This window comes from Diabrotica virgifera, chromosome 1, assembly GCF_917563875.1.
Source record: "Diabrotica virgifera virgifera chromosome 1, PGI_DIABVI_V3a".
Taxonomy (NCBI): Eukaryota; Metazoa; Arthropoda; class Insecta; order Coleoptera; family Chrysomelidae; genus Diabrotica; species Diabrotica virgifera.
The window spans coordinates 298233034-298253220 of NC_065443.1; the positions used below are offsets into that span (position 1 = coordinate 298233034).

The window sequence follows — 20187 nt, forward strand, 5'->3', positions numbered from 1 at the left end:
GTATACTGTTATGACAGTTCCGTAGATTGTTCCTACATAGAAAGAGTCCCTCGACGTGAAAGAAGAAGTAGTCACGTACGAGAATATTCTGAATGTCATGTAATAACCCAGAAATGTCTGGTGACATCTAGAACGTCAGAAAACTATATAAACATTATGTGTTTGACATTCTATAGTTCAGTTGTAATTCAGATTTAGTAGTCGACAGTTGTCAGTTTGTTAAAGTTTATATTGTATTTAAGTTTGAATAAAGTTACTTTGAAAAAGTTGTAACATTGGTGACAGCGGTGGGATTTAAGAGATATTGAAGAAGATGTTGAGAATTGTTTATGGTAAATACCAGATCATCTAAAGTTGAGAAGGAAATGGATACATCCGGACCACCAGCATGGTTTTTAAAAATGAAAGAAAATGAAGAGAAACGTAGGCAAGAAGAGAAAGAAAATGAAGAGAAGCGTAGGCAAGAAGAGAAAGAAAATGAAGAGAAACGTAGGCAAGAAGAGAAAGAAAATGAAGAGAAGCGTAGGCAAGAAGAGAAAGAAAATGAAGAGAAACGTAGGCAAGAAGAGAAAGAGGAAGATAAAAAGCTTAGAAAAGAAGAGGAGGAGAGGCGTAGACAAGCAGAGGTAGAAATTATGAATAGTTTGTCCCAAATTCACGAGCATTTTCAGTTAGAGGTAAGTCGAATTACTAATAAAATAGATATATTAGAAGAAAAACAAAACTGTTTAGATAATAAAATAGAACAACAACAAAATTATTTAGAAAACAAAATAGACCAACAACAAAATCATTTAGAAAATAAAATAGAACAGCAACAAAACGATTTAAAGCAGCAACAAAACGATTTGAAATATAGTTTAGAAAAACAAATAGTAGAGTTAGCAAACAAAATTAATACCCAAGCTTCTTTATCTCATATTGTTTCAGTTACTAATATCGAATCCGAACAAACAGCCCTTTCCTCTTCCATCGTTGATCCAGGCATAATTAGAAGTAGCAAAATTTTAAAACCACCCACGTTTGATGGCCAAACAGCGTGGGAAACTTATCGTTTCCAATTTGAAGCTGCAGCTAAAGCAAATGGCTGGACTGAAAGAGAAATGGCAGCTTCCTTGGTGGTGTCGCTTCGAGGTCAGGCAGCAACCGTCCTTCAATTTCTTCCTCAGGATTCACCTAGTTATGACTCACTTGTTCAAGCTTTAGAAACAAGATATGGCCAACAACATCTGAAGCAGGTTTTTCAAAGTCAGCTTAAAGTTCGGTATCAAAAACATAATGAGAGCCTGCAAGAATTTGAAGCCGATATTAAAAGATTATTACATTTGGCATATCCTCAGGCACCAAGAGATTTTCTGGAACAAATCGGTATACAGGCTTTCATAGATGGACTGCATGATATCGAAATGCAACAGGCTCTGCGATTACAACACCACAAAATGCTAGATAAAGCACTAATCTCCGCTCAGGAGTACGAAGCGGCGAAAAATATTTCTAGATCTCTTCCACAATTAAAAGAAATAAGATTTACAGAAAATAAGCAAGTCACTACCACAGATAATGAACAACTAGTTTTATCCCAGATATTAAGCTTACTACAAAATATCCAACAAAAACCTCGAAATGAAAACAGAAGATGTTTTAACTGCGGAAGAATGGGACATCTAAAATCCAATTGCAGAAGCCGATCCCAAGCACGAAAAGAAGAATACAAGAATGAGATCAGAAGGTCGCCTAGTTCGACATCCAGAAGCCTGTCGCAAAGTCTCACTAGAAATGATGGTAGATGGTCACTAAGAAACAGATTTCCTACAACTGACCATAGAAAGGAAGAAAATACACTGGAATTTGAAGTTAGCCATTTGAAGGAACAACTAGCGATTAGTAAAAATAAAATAGATAGATTAAGAGAACAGGTGACAATATTGCAAGAAGAGTGTAAAGTAATTCAAAATAATGCAAAAACTACACAGTCCAATCTAGAAAACGAATGTCAAAAACTGATGAAAGAGAAGAATGTGTTAAATAAACAATTGCAAGAATACCAAAATGCATTAAATGAATTACAAGTTCAAAGCCAACGTCAGCTAGCACAAAAAGAGAATGTAACCGAAGAAGTTAGTCTGCGGATGACCACAGTTGAACAGCAAGAAGATAATGACCAGATTTCTCTGGAAAACATTAAGAAGAGTCAAAAGAAAGATAACGAATTAAGAGTTATACGAGATTGGCTTAAAAATGGAGTAAGACCTCTTTGGCAGGAAATATCTAAATACAGTCGAACTATAAAGGCGTACTGGGCTCAATGGGAATCCTTGCATCTTTCGAATGGTTTGTTATATCGGAAGTGGGAAAGTTCCGATGGAGTACGTATAGTTCAACAGGTGGTACTGCCAAAATCACACATTAAAAGTGTGTTGGAAGATCTTCATAGCAGCCTGTCTGGAGGACATTTTGGAGTAAAAAGAACACTGGCCAGAGTTCGAGACAGATTTTATTGGATCAATTGTCGCCGAGATGTAGAAGAATGGTGTAAGAAATGCGATTTATGTAACGGAAGAAAAGGCCCTAGAACAAGAAGTCGTGGTAAAATGGCACAATATCTTTCCGGAGAGCCTTTTGAACGACTTGCAGTAGATATTCTCGGTCCACTCCCGCTGACAGAGAGAGGAAACAAGTACATAATGGTTGCAATGGATTATTTTTCGAAATGGCCTGAAATTGCACCCCTTCCTAATCAAGAAGCGACTACAGTAGCAGAAGCATTTATAACACACGTCGTATCAAGACATGGAGTCCCTTTAGAGTTGCATTCTGATCAGGGACGAAATTTTGAATCCGAATTATGGCAAGAATTAATGAAAATCTTGGGTATTAAGAAAACTCGAACTACGCCTCTCCACCCACAATCAGACGGAATGATCGAAAGACATAATAGAACTATTTGTCAATACCTCTCAATGTTTGTTGCTGATAATCAAAAAGATTGGGATACCCTAATACCTCTATTCCTGTTAGCCTACAGAAGTTCTGAACATGAAGCAACCGGTTATTCTCCATCAATGATGATCACCGGAAGAGAAATGAAGCTTCCTCAAGATCTTATTTTCGGAAAATTGCCTACCTGTGAAGAAGAACCTTCATCCCTGACGTACCTAGAAAGCTTAAGAGAAAAACTGGAAAAAGTCCACGAATTTGCTCGTAAAAGTTTGAAGCTTCAAAGTGATAAAGCCAAGTCCAGGTTCGATGTGCAAGCTACAGGGACAACTTTCGAAAGAGGTGATCCAGTATGGCTATACAATCCCACACGCAAGAAAGGACTTTGTCCGAAACTTCAACGAAACTGGGAAGGCCCGTACACCGTCTTAAAGAAAATAAATGATCTGGTCTACCGCATCCAGTTTTCAGCGAGAAGTAAACCCAAGGTAGTTCACATTGAGAGATTAGCCCCATATCATGGAACTGATCCACCCTGTTGGCTTCAACCAGACCCTGATAGACCAGTTATTCGAGGCGAATAACTATAAAGGAGGGAGCAGTGTTATGACAGTTCCGTAGATTGTTCCTACATAGAAAGAGTCCCTCGACGTGAAAGAAGAAGTAGTCACGTACGAGAATATTCTGAATGTCATGTAATAACCCAGAAATGTCTGGTGACATCTAGAACGTCAGAAAACTATATAAACATTATGTGTTTGACATTCTATAGTTCAGTTGTAATTCAGATTTAGTAGTCGACAGTTGTCAGTTTGTTAAAGTTTATATTGTATTTAAGTTTGAATAAAGTTACTTTGAAAAAGTTGTAACAATACCAATATAAGGTGCCAAAAAAAATATTTTTTAATTAAATTAATTGACGCAAAAAAGAAGAATGTATGTAATTTATTTAACTCAAAATACATTTTACTGCTATCAATAAATAGAGAAAAAAATGTTTATTTCACAAATAAACATTCCGCCTTGCTTAAATTAAATCACAAACAGCCTCCCACGTAACTCTTGGCAGTTTGAACATTTAATTTAAGCAAAAAACCAATGTTTATTTGCCAAATAAACAGTTTTTTCTATTTTCTGACAGCGATAGAAAGTATTTTGATTGAAGTAAATTGCATACATTCTTCTTTTTTCGTCAATCAATATAATTCAAAAATTGATTTTTTGGGCCACCCTGTATAAATAATGATATTTGTGTTTATATTACTGAATAGAGAATTAAACACCCTTTCAAATGAGGTGCCACACGACCCATATTCCTATTAAAAAAAAATCATCGATTACGTTATCACGCTCAGATGGACGACGTCACTAGTACCTATGAAATATATGCCAAAAAAATTATAATTTAAAAATAAAAATCGACCTGTTTTCCATATGGTTCCAACTTACAGGGACATACTGTATACATATATTCGTACATTAGTAATTACTCATTTGTTTTTAATTTTTAATATTATCGAAATATATATTATTAATTTTAATTTTCAAAACATATCTAAATTTTATGATATAACAATAAATGCACTAAGTAAATATTTGATTAGTTTTACTTGCATGACTGAAACAGTATAGGATATGTAACTAATATTCTGCATGCAAACCCTATTCGAATTCAGTCGCTGCTATGACTGAAATGGTATAGGTTTTGTAAATTCGCAGCCAGGCTACCCGGATGGAATATCAAACATGAGTGATATGGGTGGATAGACGCCTGGTGATCCACCGGATGGTTAGATGGTAGTGGGAAGCCACTGCGGCTACCGTCGATTTGTTATTCGTGGTAAAAGTAGCTAGATGGTCGCTAGGCAGGCATCTACCATCCACCATCCTACCAAACTTCCTGCAGTGCGCCATCGGCCTTTGACAGAATTTCAAATCAACTAGTTAGGAGAAAAACTGATGTTAGGCATGCAATTAAAATAATTAAAACGCTGAAATGTAACTGGACAGGCCATATTGTCCGAGTTAGATAAGGAAGATAAGGACGCGCGACGCTTTTCGTAATGGAAAACCATAGATAAATAATATAGTATATACGGATTATAACGTCCTCAAGCATGATGGTTAGCCGACATCAAGCGCATCTATGTAGCATAACTTGATTCAGAGTGGTCGAGATATCGGTTGCAATGGACTTAGTTACGGAAGGCCTATGTTCAGTAGGCGTAGCTGAAGATTGAGGGGCCCTCCCGCGACAATTTTTGTGGGCCCCCTTATTTTAAACATAACGACAATTATTAATAACAGTATAATAAAATATGTGTAAATGACAATTTTTCAATTCTTTAATAAGTTTTTATCAGTTAGTGTTAATAGATTTTTTGGGAATTGACATGAAAACCTGTTGTACAAATTGTACATGTCTCCGAAATTTAATCCGACAAACCTATTAGAAAATTGTTGCAATATTATAATATACCTAAATTTTCATTGAAAACATTAGATAACTTCAAAACTGTTTTTTCTGTAAGTTATTTTTTCGTCGCAGCTGAGCTCATCGTAAAATTTTTTATACGTTTTATCCGCTTATTTTTAAATTCTGGTATAATACCACACTATTTTGCTATTGCTGCTGCTTCTGCTAAAGTTTCGAAAAACGAATTTCTCATTTCTCTAAGATTATCACTAGTTTTTTCAAAAAGTTTTGAGGGGTACCGTTAATTCTGCCGTTTCAGATTGCAAAAATTCTGATGTTAGATTAATAAAGTTAAGTATTTTAGATTGAATAGTAATGTTAACGGCAAATTCAAAATTATTCATATGCTCTAATAATGTAATATTATTAGACCATTATGTAAAGATTTCATTATTTGTCGGAAAGCTCGACGCAAAGCCATAACAGCATAATGTCTGGATGACCACCGGGTTTCACATAACCTTTTAAGTGTTGGCAAACGCGATGAATAGGGCTTTTCATCGATTGTCATTTGTTTCGAGCTTCTGTCAAATGTCGTATAATCCGTGTATAATATTAATATACACAGATTATACAACATATGACAGAAGCTCGAAACAAATGACTGTGAATGAAAAGCCCTATAGAAAGTCGTAATAATATCTACATAGTAAATCCCATCTTTTAATACTTGCACTAAAAAAATTAAATAATATCTTAATTATATCGTAAAAAAAACCAACTCCTGTACACCAACAACCGCATCATTAAACACTAGGTTCAGATTATGGGATTAGTCCAGTCGCCACAGTGGTTCCAAATGCCGAAAACGTGGTCATGAACCTTTAAAAGCGTATATTGTTTATACATTTCGGAATTACTTTCGTTCTTAGGGGTTTCTGGCATCGCTGATTACGAATCTGACATTATTTTTTCTGAAAAACAAAATGGCTGATCCAACATGGCGGAAAGAAATTGAAAGCATCAATCAAAACGCAAATTTTTTTGTCAAATTTGGTAATTTAAGGTCGTTGATTACAAATCTAATATTACTTTTTATTAAAACAAAATGGCGGATCCAATATAGCCGAAAGAATTTCGAAAATTTTATTTTAAATGCATATGTGTTTAAAAATTTATATTATAAGGGGTTTTTAAAATTGCTGATCACCAATACATTTTGATTATAAAGTACAATATTCAGAATCATTACTTATGTACTACAACCACCCATAAATACTCCACAATCGCCAGAATCATGTAATATGCGTCATTTTCCACTTTTGTATTCAAACAACTGCCAGCAATGCATAGGCAGTTATAGGCAGCTAAACCAAAGTGATTCTCTATCTTCTTACAATATATTTTAAGACTAATAAACATTAGTCGCAGAATTATGCAGAATTTTGTACTTTTTGAATGTATTTTTACAAAATTTCTATTATTTCAAGTATATTTTCACTATTTATGTAGTAACAAATTTAAGGCATTTATTGTTACTAAAACTTAAGCCAACTTACATCTTACATTACTACATACTTAAAAAAGAAGAATCTGCTTTATAGCTATAAAATTGATAAAGCACAAAACGTTTTACAGCGTTTTCAATATACGCGTTCTTTTAGACTTTCTCTGCCGGCCAAAATAACCTCGGACATGGCTCACTTGTTCCTGAGCTGTGAACCACAATACATCCAGTCTGATCCTTATACTTGCGTATTACGACTTTACGATAGTATGAGAAAACAACTGTAAACATGAAAATCCCTAGATAGGGACTTTTTTCTTCGCCTCATGACCACGTTTTCAGCATTTGGAACCACTGTGAGTCGGTTTAGACGAATAACAGGCCTAACCTTTCATTAGGAGCTGACCCAAATTTTATTCTTCTTATCTTTAGGAGGGGTCAATAGTAGTGTAAATTTAAAATCTCGACTGAATTCCGCCGTTGCGTTAGCTGCCATAATGATTTTAAACGAGAACCGTTTTTGCTCAATATCTTCGCCATTTTCAACTTTTCGACAAAAAGTATAACAACCAAAATTTTTGAAAATGTGATTTTATATAATTTCTATTGTTAAAATTTTTTCGTGCCGTCGATATTTTCCGAGTTATGGCGGAAAATAGTAACAGTTAGAACATAATTATTGAATTATCTCGTTTATTATTAGTTTTACGACAAAAATGCTACAAAAATATACAAAAATAGAGATAATTAAATTCCATACAATTTTGATCTATTTCATTTTTTTGATAAAGTTAATATTTTAAGGTAGTACGTATGCGGTAATAGCGCGAGCGTAAGCCCTGATTGAATTTGTAGCAATTGTTTTTGTTCAATATCTACGCCATTTTCAATTAAAATTGTTTCAAATATGATTTCCTACAATTTCGTTTTAACAATTTTTTTCATGCGGTTGATATTTTCCGAGTTAAATGGAAAAATAGTAAAAAGCGGTGGGGGGAGTATAATTACTGAATTGAATCTTGTTTCCGAATTGCCCCAAATTTTATAATTCTATCCTTTAGGGGAAATTAATAGTAGTGCAAATTTAAAATCTCGACTGAATTCCGCGGTTGCATTAGCCGCCATATTGATTTTAAAGGAGAACCGTTGTTACTTAATATCTCCACCATTTTCAGCTTTTCGACAAAAACGGTACGAACTAAAATTGTTGGAAACGTAATTTTCTACAATTTATTTTCCACAATTTTTGAAGTTATAGGGGAAGGGGGGTATAATGGGGTAGCTAAGGAAAATAACAAAAATACAACATAATTACTACGTTTATTACTATTACTAATTGATGGCACGTTACGTCATTAATCTAACCATGATTTGGTACAATCTTTGGAAAATCAACCTATCACATTTTTCAACAATTAGCCATTAATTAGAACATTATGAAAAACCATCTTGCCCCATACTATGGGGTATGATGGGGTAATGGAATTTTGGCATGATGGTGATGCTAATTAATTCTCACAAACCAAACAAAAATGTGTATTTGCTCCAGATCTTCATTGTCCACCCTAGCACAAGCATTGTGAGCTCAACATCCACAGATCTGGCAGCCTACCCCGGGTTAGCCTCTCTCTTAGCATCTCTCGACCACTCTCCTCTTTTTGTTTTTTTCTTGTAAGTACGTACCATGGTATTATCTAAAATAATAATCCAATGTTATTTATTAAGAAATTTAAATTAACCCAGACTTACCACCAATGTCCCATCATACCCCGCACCCAATACCCCATCTTGCCTCAAAAGGTAACTTTGAACTAAAAAAAATTCACTAATTAAATGTTTAACGTATTCACACAAACAATATGCCATTATCAAAATAAGAATACTAGTAAACAACGATAAAAAAGACATTAATGAGGTTATCATAATTACCTTAAAATAACGATGGTTAACGGATCGCTAAAACAGTTTTCCGTTTGTAAACAAAAAACGCGTGCACTCTCATTCACGGTTTCTCTTGCAGGGACCGTTAGTCGAATGACTCTTCCTATTGAGTTACTGCATGCTATTCACCAACGTGTAGTTTCTTGTTTGTGTGCGGTACCCCGTCTTACCTCGAGACCCCGTCATGCCCCCCATTCCCCTACCTCTTTACGCGCGATATGAGGGTGAATTTTTATATGTTAAAACCTACGATCCGGGCGCATGCGCATTATAACTTTGTTCTGATTGGATGTTCAAATGACATGTCAAAAATTATTGAATATGGCGGCTGTGGCACAGCTGTGGTTTCATAGAGAAATAAAAAGAATGTTGTTTTTATTTCTCTATGTGTGGTTTGATTATTTATGGTTGTTGCGTTTTGAAATTTGTAAGAAACAACAAACAAAAGTTAGTTAATAGTTATACTGCCTTTTTAAATAGTTATCATATATATTTTTGGACTTTTGGACAAGGAAAACTCATTCTAATTTGGTAAGTAGTTTTTATTATAATCATATTGTAATTATACATTTGGATTAGGTTGGAATAAATTTATTTTCTCAAGAATGGGGATTTTAGAGAGAAATCCGAAATTAGATCCGATTTTTATTTTTAAATTATGATTTTTTGGCGTAGATTTATTTATCTAGTAGGTATGTAATGCTTTGATTTACATACTTAATTTGATTACCAACAAAAGTTCTACCAATCTTCATCTAATATATTGTTTTCTTACTGCTTTGTCATATTTTAATATTTTCTTCCACAAAAATCAAACTACATAATTTGATTAGGTAAATTCAGAACAACTGTCAAACAGTAAAACGTTCAGTTGCCCTATTTTTCCACATGACAAATAATGTGTAATTGGATGAGTGAGTCTAGGCTTAGATTACGAATCAAAGCGTCCCCAAATTCGCGGGTTCGAATCCCGATGCAAGTTTTTATTTTTTTTTTGGCATTTTATGATTGTAAGTATATTTGTTATATAATTTTTTTCAGAAAATGCGTATTTAAAATTTTTGCCAACAATTATTATTGTTCATAAATCATTTTTTCTTTGTAGCATTTTTCAATGTGTTTGTGTGCGTTTTATTCTTTTATTTTTTAAAATTTTTGGTATTGTCTTAATAAAATTTTTTGGAAAGTAGTAAGTATTAAAATTCGTTTAATATTTAAATGAAATATAAATAAACTGTTTAAAGTACATTATATCAATTTCGTTAAAATCACATAATATGTCATAGAAGTATAACTTCTTACGAGCGTACAAAGTACACAAACATTCTTTTTTTATGCGATCAATATTCTCCGAGTTAAGGGGGGAAATAGTGGAAGCGGAGGGGAAGCATAATTATTGAATTGTCTCATTTATTAATAACTTTACGACATAATTGTACATAAACAACAATAAAGAGAATTATATTTTATACAATTTTTGAAACTTCCAATGAAACACCAACCAAACTAAGTACATAAAAGACATAATAGTCCAGGGCGCATCTGTTTTGAGATGGACGTTGAGAGGTGACTCAAATTTTTTTGCAGAAATTGCTTGAAAATAACTCAAATAATAATATTTGAGTTATCCTCCCACTCAAAATGGTCCAGAACATTGTTTAAATAATCAAAATGTCAAAATATGAAGGAAAAATTCATTTTTTATTGGTTTTTTGATTATAACTTTAAAACTATTCATTTCTGAGAAAAGTTGCACTGACATAAAAGTTGCGTAATTAAATCTCCTACAATACAGAATTGATTATAAATTTAAAAAATAGTCACCCTTGTTGCAAAATAGCAATAATTGCGAAAAAAACCATACAAAAACAAGTATTCGCATTTTACGTTTTTCAACCATTTACGCTACCCTTAGGACCTTCATATTTTACCCAGAAAAACTTTATGATACAGTAAAACAATGTTGTAAATTTCATTAAGATCGGTTTAATAGATTTTGCAAAATAAATTTTGCAATCCAGCTTTCGCAAAAAAAATCATTTTTTCAAAATGTTACAGGATTGAAAATAAAGCAGATAGCAAGTTGAAATTTTTTTTCGTATAGAAGTGTACTGTAACTTTCACTTGTAATTTGCAAAATTACAATCGATTAATTACCACGACGTCAGGAAATTTTTTAAATAAACATTAATTTTTGGTGCTACGCGCAGGACAGCGGTGTTCGATTCACTCAAGTTGATTTCCACCAAAATTTCTTCCAATCTTTATCTAATATATTATTTTCTTACTCTATATTTTGTTGTATTTTAATATTTTAATTCCGCAAAAATCAAACTAATTTTATTATTGTTTGTGAAATATTGTTTAAACAATTGCATATGTTTAAAAATAATAAACTTTTATTCTCTAAGTTAAAATATATGAACATAGAAAGAAAAGTGTTATTTCAAAAGATACAGTATGTGTTTTTATTTTGCAATAAACAAATTTATTTATTTATATCGAAATGTAATAAAAATTAAAATGTATCAATAATTATCAAAGGTCATTGGAATGCCCAATCAGAGCAAACTATCCGCTGTCCTGCGCGTAGCACCAATAATTAATATTTATTTAAAAAAATTCCTGACGCCGTGGTAGTTAATCGATTTAAATTTTGCAAATTGCAAATGAAAGTTACAGTACACTTCTATACGAAAAAAAATTTCAACTTGCTATCTGCTTTATTTTCAATCCTGTAACATTTTGAAAAAATGAATTTTTTTTGCGAAAGCTGGATTGAAAATATATTTCGCAAAATCTATTAAACCGAGCTTAATGAAATTTACAGTATTGTTTTACTGTATCATAAAGTTTTTCTGGGTAAAATATGAAGGTCCTAAGTCTAGCATAAATGGTTGAAAAACGTAAAATGCGAATACTTTTTTTTTTGTATGTTTTTTTCGCAATTATTGCTATTTTGCAACAAGGGTGACTATTTTTTTAAAATTTTTAACCAATTTTATATTGTAGGAAGTTTAATTACGCAACTTTTATGTCAGTACAACTTTTCTCGGAAATAAATACTTTTAAAGTTATGATCAATAAACGAAGAAAAAAATCGAATTTTTCCTTCATTTTTTGACATTTTAAGTATTTAAACAATGTTCCGGACCTTTTTGAGAGGGAGGATAACTCAAATATTATTATTTGAGTTATTTTCAAGCAATTTCTGCAAAAAAATTTGAGTCACCTCTCAACGTCCAAATGTACTAATATCTTTACAGATGCGCCCTGGTCTATAAATAATAACTTATATGCATTATGTTTACTTAATTTTATTAACTAGCGGGTTTTATTGGTTGATTTTAATATTTCAACTTTTTTTTTTAATTTTGGACCCTGTTGGGGGGAATTCTCCCATCCCCCCGTAGACACGCCAGTGGTTCTCTCGAAAAATTGTAGTAAATCGTAATTGCAACAATTTCAGTCCTTAAACTTTCTGTCGAAAAGTGGAAAATGGCGGAGATATTGAACAAAAACAATTGATATAAAATCAATCAGGTCTTACGCTCGCACCTTTACCGCATACGTACTACCTTAAATATTGATTTTATCAAAAAAATTAAGGAGATCAAAATTGTACAAAATTTAATTCTCTTTATTTTTGTATAGGTTCAAAATTGTTTTAAAACTAATAATAAACGAGATAATTCAATAAATCAATAATTATGCTCTAACTGTCATCACTATTTTTCCCCATAACTCGGAAAATATCGACCGCACGAAAAATATTATAATAAACAAAATTATCGAAAATCGCATTTTCAATAATTTCAGTTTTTACACTTTTTGTCGAAAAGTTGAAAATGGCGGAGATATTGAGCAAAAACGGTTCTCGTTTAAAATCAAGATGGCGGCTAACGCAACGGTCAAATTCAGTCGAGATTTTAAATTTATAATACTATTGACCCCCCTAAAGATTAGAAAAATAAAATTTGGGGCAGCTCGTAATGCAAGGTCAAATGCTATTCCGACTGGGCTAGATGCACAATGAACATATAATAGGAAGCTGTTTTTTCAATGTCAGTTATGCGCCTTTGTACGCCTGAACATACACCACTTATAACGCTTGCCCCGTCATACCCTTGCCTCTGAAGTTGGGTACGGAAAGGTGCTTTGATTGTACAAATTTTAAAATTTCATTTATAAGACCTTCTGCACTTTGGTCTAAAATGCGAATAAATCCCAAAAAAGTTTCAACAACTTCTGCTTTGGAAGGTAAATTATTTTTATCGCAAGGTATTTTACATACCTAAAAATATTATTTTTACATACCGAAAAATATACTAAGCTGATCGTCTTTTGAAATATCTTGAGCGGTATCAAAAATTATTGAATAAAAACCAATTTTTGAAATTAAATTAGTCAATTTATTTTCAGTTTCTTGAGACAGCACATTTATAACTTCGTTTTGTATTTGACTAGGTATGTGAGGGCTCAAGTAATTTGTTTTTAAGTTATTGTTTTTATTGGTTAATTTAGCTGTAGTAATTAGTGATTACCAGATTGTTAATAAAGAACTTTATTGAAAAAGCAAGGTTATAAACATTGTTGTTGTTCCACATCGAACATCGAATCCCCCTCCCGTCCAAGGGCGATGCCATGCTCCGTGACCGCTGACAACCGTCCATAGACACTGTTGCCAGATGTCATCTTAACATTACAACATTAGCTAAAACCAAATCATGTTTAGCTAGTTAAAGAACCAGCGACAAATCATTACCTTTTTGGAATTCACTTTCATCTAAACTAGCAACATGTCCACGAAACGGTGAATTGCACCCGAGAAGAGTATCTAAGCGTTACGCGTTACGTCAATTTACCCGTTTAATTACTCCCTTCCAAATTCCCGATTTTGATGCTTATTAGAAAAATATGTTTTGGTCCCCAATTTAAAGAAAGTAAGTATTAAGCTTGAAGGCTTTAAAGGGGCCCTCGTAACGTCGGGGCCTCCCGCCTTGCGGGCCTGTCAGCTACGCCACTGAGTAGTGGACTCCAAACCCAAACGGTTGATGTTGATATTATTTAATAGGGCTTTTCATTCACAGTCATTTGTTTCGAGCTTCTGTCATATCTCGTATAATCAAAATACCAGTGGCGGCTCGTCAGAGGAGGCAAGGGAGGCTCAGCCTCCCCATAAATTTTTTACACACTCTACACTGTTTTGTTTATCATGAATCGCGAAAACAACAAGTACAACTCTCACTATTATACAACGTGTAAATTCCATATTATCACTAATTATCCATACGTACGGAGCATTAGCATTAGAACGCATGATCGCGTCTCAGTTTTATTACATATTATTGTAGGCAGGAACCTGGGTTATCCCGAGATGCATGAACGGAGCACGGAGCCGAGAAGCCCAACAGTCTCCGTTCCTAGTGCTCCGTGCAGCGCAGCAGGCGTTTAAGGAGACCCGGTCTCCTAACAGTGGCATCTACGGTGCCATCACACGCTGCCCGGAGATATACCAAGGGAGGCAGAATAGCTTATCAGCTCCGTTGCGTGGTTGCGTGCGTCTCGGGACAACGAATTTTAGGGTCCTGACTAAAAATACATAATGAAAAATCTAAAAGTGCGAATTTTGTTATGAAATTTGGTATGTGGGGTTATAATAATATTTGGAACAACTTGCTCAAATAACTTTTTCCGATATCTCTAACTCAAAGCAAAATATCGGTAATTTATGGTGTTTTTGAATTCGCAGTAGGCCACGTTTAGAATTAAAAAAATTCAGTTGAGTATCTTAAAAAATTTGAAGCTTCATTATGTATGGACTGCAAAACTTCAAATCTGTATTTATTTTGATATGCGAGGTATCTATTTACAAATAGATGGAATTGTTAACAAATAAACGACACAAACTTTGGTATTAAACTTTTACAATTAGACTAACTATTTTTAAAATGATATGATATCATGAAATTATGAATTAGGATGATATTATGAAATGTAAATAAAAATGGTCAAAAAATGGGGCCTTAAATTACATTTTTTGGCGCATTTTTTTGCTAGTGCAAATTTGTCTAGATATTTTACAGTTAGGTATAGCCTCCCCTATTGTAAAAATCACGAGCCGCCACTGCAAAATACCATACACAAATTATAAATTATTCAACATATGACAGAAGCTCGAAACAAATGACAATCGATGAAACAATATTGCCTATTGCACAAATTATCCAAAGGGACCAAGTGAAATGTAAATTAGGGGCCGTTCAAGTATTACACTACACATTACACTAGGGGGGGTCAAAAATCGCGTTACGTAACTTGAATCCTGAACGCCCACTTATATGCAACATTTTGATTAACTATACTTTTGAATATTTTTTAAACTTTCTTTCTTATGACTTTTTAACTATTGGGAATATTCTCGTAATGTGTTTATATTAATAATAAATTGCTTACTTGCTAAAATCAGTTTTATTCCATTCCAACGTTCTTTGTTGTCCAGCTCCACCATTATAAAAATCAAAGCTCCCATTTTTTAATTTCTCCTTGGCATATTCTTCGTAATCGTTGACACACACAAGATTTGATACAGAGTTAGACATTGTTATTCTATTACAAAAAACTAAATTCTCTCAAAAATATATTTTTTGGAATCTTCGCTTTTGGTTTTATCTCTCTTGTAACTTTATCTCAAAACACAGAACACGTTACTTAAAAACTATCGGTACCTTAACATTAAGATTAGCATTAAAATTAAAAATCTTGATTGTTCATTATTTATTTATCACTTAAATTATCACAATCATGACAAGGCAGATTTTATTTTTGAATTATGTACTGTACGTGTACGAGAAACTTGTACTTTGTACGCATCACGTGGCATCACCACTGAACAGGGTTGTCAGGTCAGTTTTGGTGTCTTCGGTAGTTTCGCTTTCAAAAAATCAGTAGCAATCAGTAGATTTTTTAAGCCATGTAATACAGTATCGGCCACCTTCACTAACGGCCAGTTCAAAAATTGTCCAAACCAATTATATGTAGATTCCCTTATTTATGAACTGGTATCTACGGCCACCTTTATATTACGGACGCGGCCAAAATCTCATATTTTTAAAACCTTCATAATACTTTAGTTATAAAATACTAAAATACTACAAAAAAAAACAACTTTACTGTAAAATTTAAAATAAATAAATTTTTATTTATTTTACTTCAAAATAAACTCATTTTATATGCTTCAATGCATATTTCCAACAAAAATATAAATTACAGAAATTAATTGTTAATCATTTCTAATTAATAAATTAAAAACAAATGTACTGCTTATCTCAAATTTCATTATAAAAATCAACACCGCAGAGTCTAAATATCACAACTCACAACTTAACAAAACATGCTCTGCACCAGTGGCGGCTCGTGATTTTTACAATAGGGGAGGCTATACCTAACTGTAAAATATCTAGACAAATTTGCACTAGCAAAAAAATGCGCCAAAAAATGTAATTTAAGGCCCCATCTTTTGACCATTTTTTATTTACATTTCATAATATCATCCTAATTCATAATTTCATGATATCATCATTTTAAAAATAGTTAGTCTAATAGTAAAAGTTTAATACCAAAGTTTGTGTCGTTTATTTGTTAACAATTCCATCTATTTGTAAATAGATACCTATGCATATCAAAATAAATACAGATTTGAAGTTTTGCAGTCCATACATAATGAAGCTTCAAATTTTTTAAGATACTCAACTGAATTTTTTTAATTCTAAACGCGGCCTACTGCGAATTCAAAAACACGATAAATTACCGATATTTTGCTTTGAGTTAGAGATATCGGAAAAAGTTGTTTGAGCAAGTTGTTCCAAATATTATTATAACCCCACATACCAAATTTCATAACAAAATTCGCACTTTTAGATTTTTCATTATTTTTAGTCAGGGCCCTAAAATTCGTTGTCCCGAGAGCACCCAACCACCCAACGGAGCTGAGAAGCTATTCTGCCTCCCTTGGTATATCTCCGGGCAGCGTGTGATGGCGCCGTAGATGCCACTGTTAGGAGACCGGGTCTCCGTAAACGCCTGCTGCGCTGCACGGGGCATTAGCAACGGAGAATGCTGGGCTTCTCGGCTCCGTTCGTGCATCTCGGGATAACCCAGGGTCCTGCCTACAATAATATGTAATAAAACTGAGACGCGATCATGCGTTCTAATGCTAATGCTCCGTACGTATGGATAATTAGTGATAATATGGAATTTACACGTTGTATAATTGTTGTTTTCGCGATTCATGATAAACAAAACAGTATAGAGTGTGTAAAAAATTTATGGGGAGGCTGAGCCTCCTCTGACGAGCCGCCACTGCTCTGCACTTATTGGAAATTGAAAACGGAATAAGTACTAAACTAAAGAAAAGACAAAAATTACCCATTTAATTTTTACCAAAATGTAAAGTACACCTGGTTCCAAAAAAAACTGATACGACTCTTGAAGCGTATTTTGTAGAAAATTGAGCAGTGTATTTTGAAGGATAAATACTTAATATTTACATACTGTCAATGTCACTGCCAAATCTTAAAATTTGTCAGATAGATTATTCAGTTCCACGGTTATTAGACTTTATTATTAATCTTTATTATTAATACTTTCTTCGCAACGGAGGGTACCTTATCAACTGTATTGTTTTTAAACAATAGATGATAAAATAAAAATATTGACAGTTCAAAAATGTGAACATATTGCATTGTGTGTGGCCTAAGTTTGGGCTGAAAACTGAAATGTATTACATTTTTACAAAATTTTGGAATATGTTTAATTACGTAGACCAATTTTAACAGTTGTTTTCAATACAGATTTCAATCCTCTACAAATAGTTTCTAATGTCATTTGATGTCAAATAATTAGGGAAGCTGGAATTCAACAGTTTAGAATTTTACATTGAGTTAATGCAAAATTGTGACCCATGTCAAAATTCTCAATGTATTTTAATTGTATTCATTTTTTTTTTCGAATCCTGAGAAAACTAATAAATATTTTTGAAAAATTTAAACTCAAAATGAAAGACTACATTATTATCGAGGGCTGAAAGTCCCTGAAAACTTCTATAATATTTATTTTAATAAGTTACAGGGCTGAATTGAATATTAATTTGTTTTGTTGTATAATCCACGTTTACAATAATTATGTGATCTATTTGATGTAAAAACTATCATTTATATGTTCTTTATAAAATATAGGAATTCAAAATAATATAAACATTTAGACCTTAATAATTAGTACAATTTATGAATTAACATAATATGTAACCAGTTGTTTGTTGTTTGTTTATTTTATTATTTGTCTGTCATAATAAATATAATGTCAGATCAATCAAATACACTGCTCAACATGATCAAATCTTACTAAGAGTCGTATCAGTTTTTTTAGGAACCGGCTGTATACCTACCTCTACCTATACCTATTCATCAGATAAAGCGATAAATTAACTCCGAGGCGACACAGTTCCGGATATTGGAAACATATGACACGACATGGTCTAATGAAAACAAAACAATTATCAACGAAAGAGTCCGTTGTTATCTAAACGCTAGACACTGACATCATTATTACCCTGAAAATCCTATGTCGCTAACTTTACCATCAAATATATTTACTATTCATAGAAATTTAGGTGAAGTGAAACGAAAGAAGATTAATGCGTTGTTGGATGTTGGGTTTTGGATTGTATATGTAATGTATAATATGAATGAGAAATGGTTTATATTTGAGCACTGAATTTTTTTAGATTCTTCGGTAGATTTTATACAGTTTTCAGTAGATAAGTAGATTGGAGTTCAAATCAGTAGGTTTTATACAGTTTTCAGTAGATCAGTAGTTTTTATACAGATTTGAGTTCAAATCAGTAGGTCTGCTGAAAAATCAGTAGACCTGGTAACCCTGCCACTGCCACTGCCACTGATCACCCCGAAGGTTCACTTCACCTTCACGTTCACTTCCGTTCCGTTCATGTCTATTTCAATTTTCAATAAATTTCATTTTAGTCTATATGGTGAGACAGCTCCCGTATGAAAAAAATTCTGATTCGGTTTCTTTGTGGATTCCTATTCAAAAATGTCCCCTTTAAACAAATCTGAAAGGTGCCGGGCGGAATTTTTGGGCATACATAGTTTATGGGCCATTCCACGAACATACGCCAGTTTTGGATTACTTCGACAACGAATATTTTACTGTGCAACATAAGAAGTACGAAAGTAAATGGCGCTAATAATTATTCTATTCCAATAAACAACAATGTAATTTTCAATTTACTTTCGTTCTTCTTATTTTGCACAGTAAAATATTAGTTGTCGAAGTAATCCAAAACAGGCGTATGTTCGTGAAATAGGGTATAAACAATTTTTTTAAACAAATATAAAAGGTCTCCTTTTTTTGGTCTGGAGCACATACAGTAGAACCCCGCAAATCCGAACTAATTGGGGGAACAGCCTGTTCGGATTCCGAAAAGTTCGGATTATGCGAAAGTTAGCTTAACTAATAATTCAAAGCTTTCGTTGTTCTTGATTTTGAGTCGCAAAACGTTCTCGCAAGAGTGTGGACAATATTTTTGGACTTAAATTGACTGTAAGAGAATTGAAGTAAGTTTATATAATATGTAACCTTTTATAAGCATTACGTATAAAGTACGTATTCATTTTTAAGAAATTTTAAATGTCAAAGCCCTATTACTCCTACATTGTTCAATTTCTGGTTTTACTCTGTATAATAAACATGCTTTTAAGTTTTTGTCGTGAATTTTTTAATTTTGTTCACTTTCTGTTGGTTCGGATTAGCGGGGTTCGGATTTGCGGGGTACTACTGTATTTTTAGATTTTTTGCGTCATTCTAACAAAGAAAGACATCTTGTAATTTTTCTTAAAAATTTATAGTTTTAGAGTTATAGGCGATTTAAAATCTGAAAAATGCGAAAATACGCATTTTCGAGGCTTAAAAACTCATATTTAAATCAGTATTTTTGAGGATTTCGGATACTAAAATTGAAGAATAAACATTCAGCTTCAATATTCTGAAGAGTTATCGCGTCTAACCTTAATTTATAGCGTTGTTTTTTTTTTGTTAAATATGCGTGTTTATCCGATTTTTTTGCCGGTGCGGCACACTCTATTTCAAAAATCTGATATTCTCCTCCGAAAATTTTTATTCTAGATTCTTTGAGATATTCTAAATAAAATAAGTTTCTTAAAATTTTTCTCAAAATTTAATAGTTTTAAAGTTATAAGCGATTTAAAATAACAAAAATTCCAAAAAACGCATTTTCGGATTTTAAATCGCTTATAACTTTAAAACTATTAACTTTTGAGAAAAATGTCAAGAAACTTATTTTATTTAG

At 32.9% G+C, this 20187-nt stretch overlaps 1 protein-coding gene across 1 annotated transcript in view; it reads right to left on the reverse strand.

Annotated features, from left to right (window-relative positions):
• LOC126879173 (2-Hydroxyacid oxidase 1-like) overlaps positions 1-15628 on the reverse strand; it is a 33577-nt gene extending 17949 nt beyond the window's left edge. The window contains exon 1 of the mRNA XM_050642207.1: positions 15258-15628. Coding sequence (XP_050498164.1) covers positions 15258-15403 — 146 coding nt within the window. The 5' untranslated portion in view covers positions 15404-15628. The remainder of the gene's footprint in view (positions 1-15257) is intronic.
• Positions 15629-20187: the final 4559 nt, after the last annotated feature.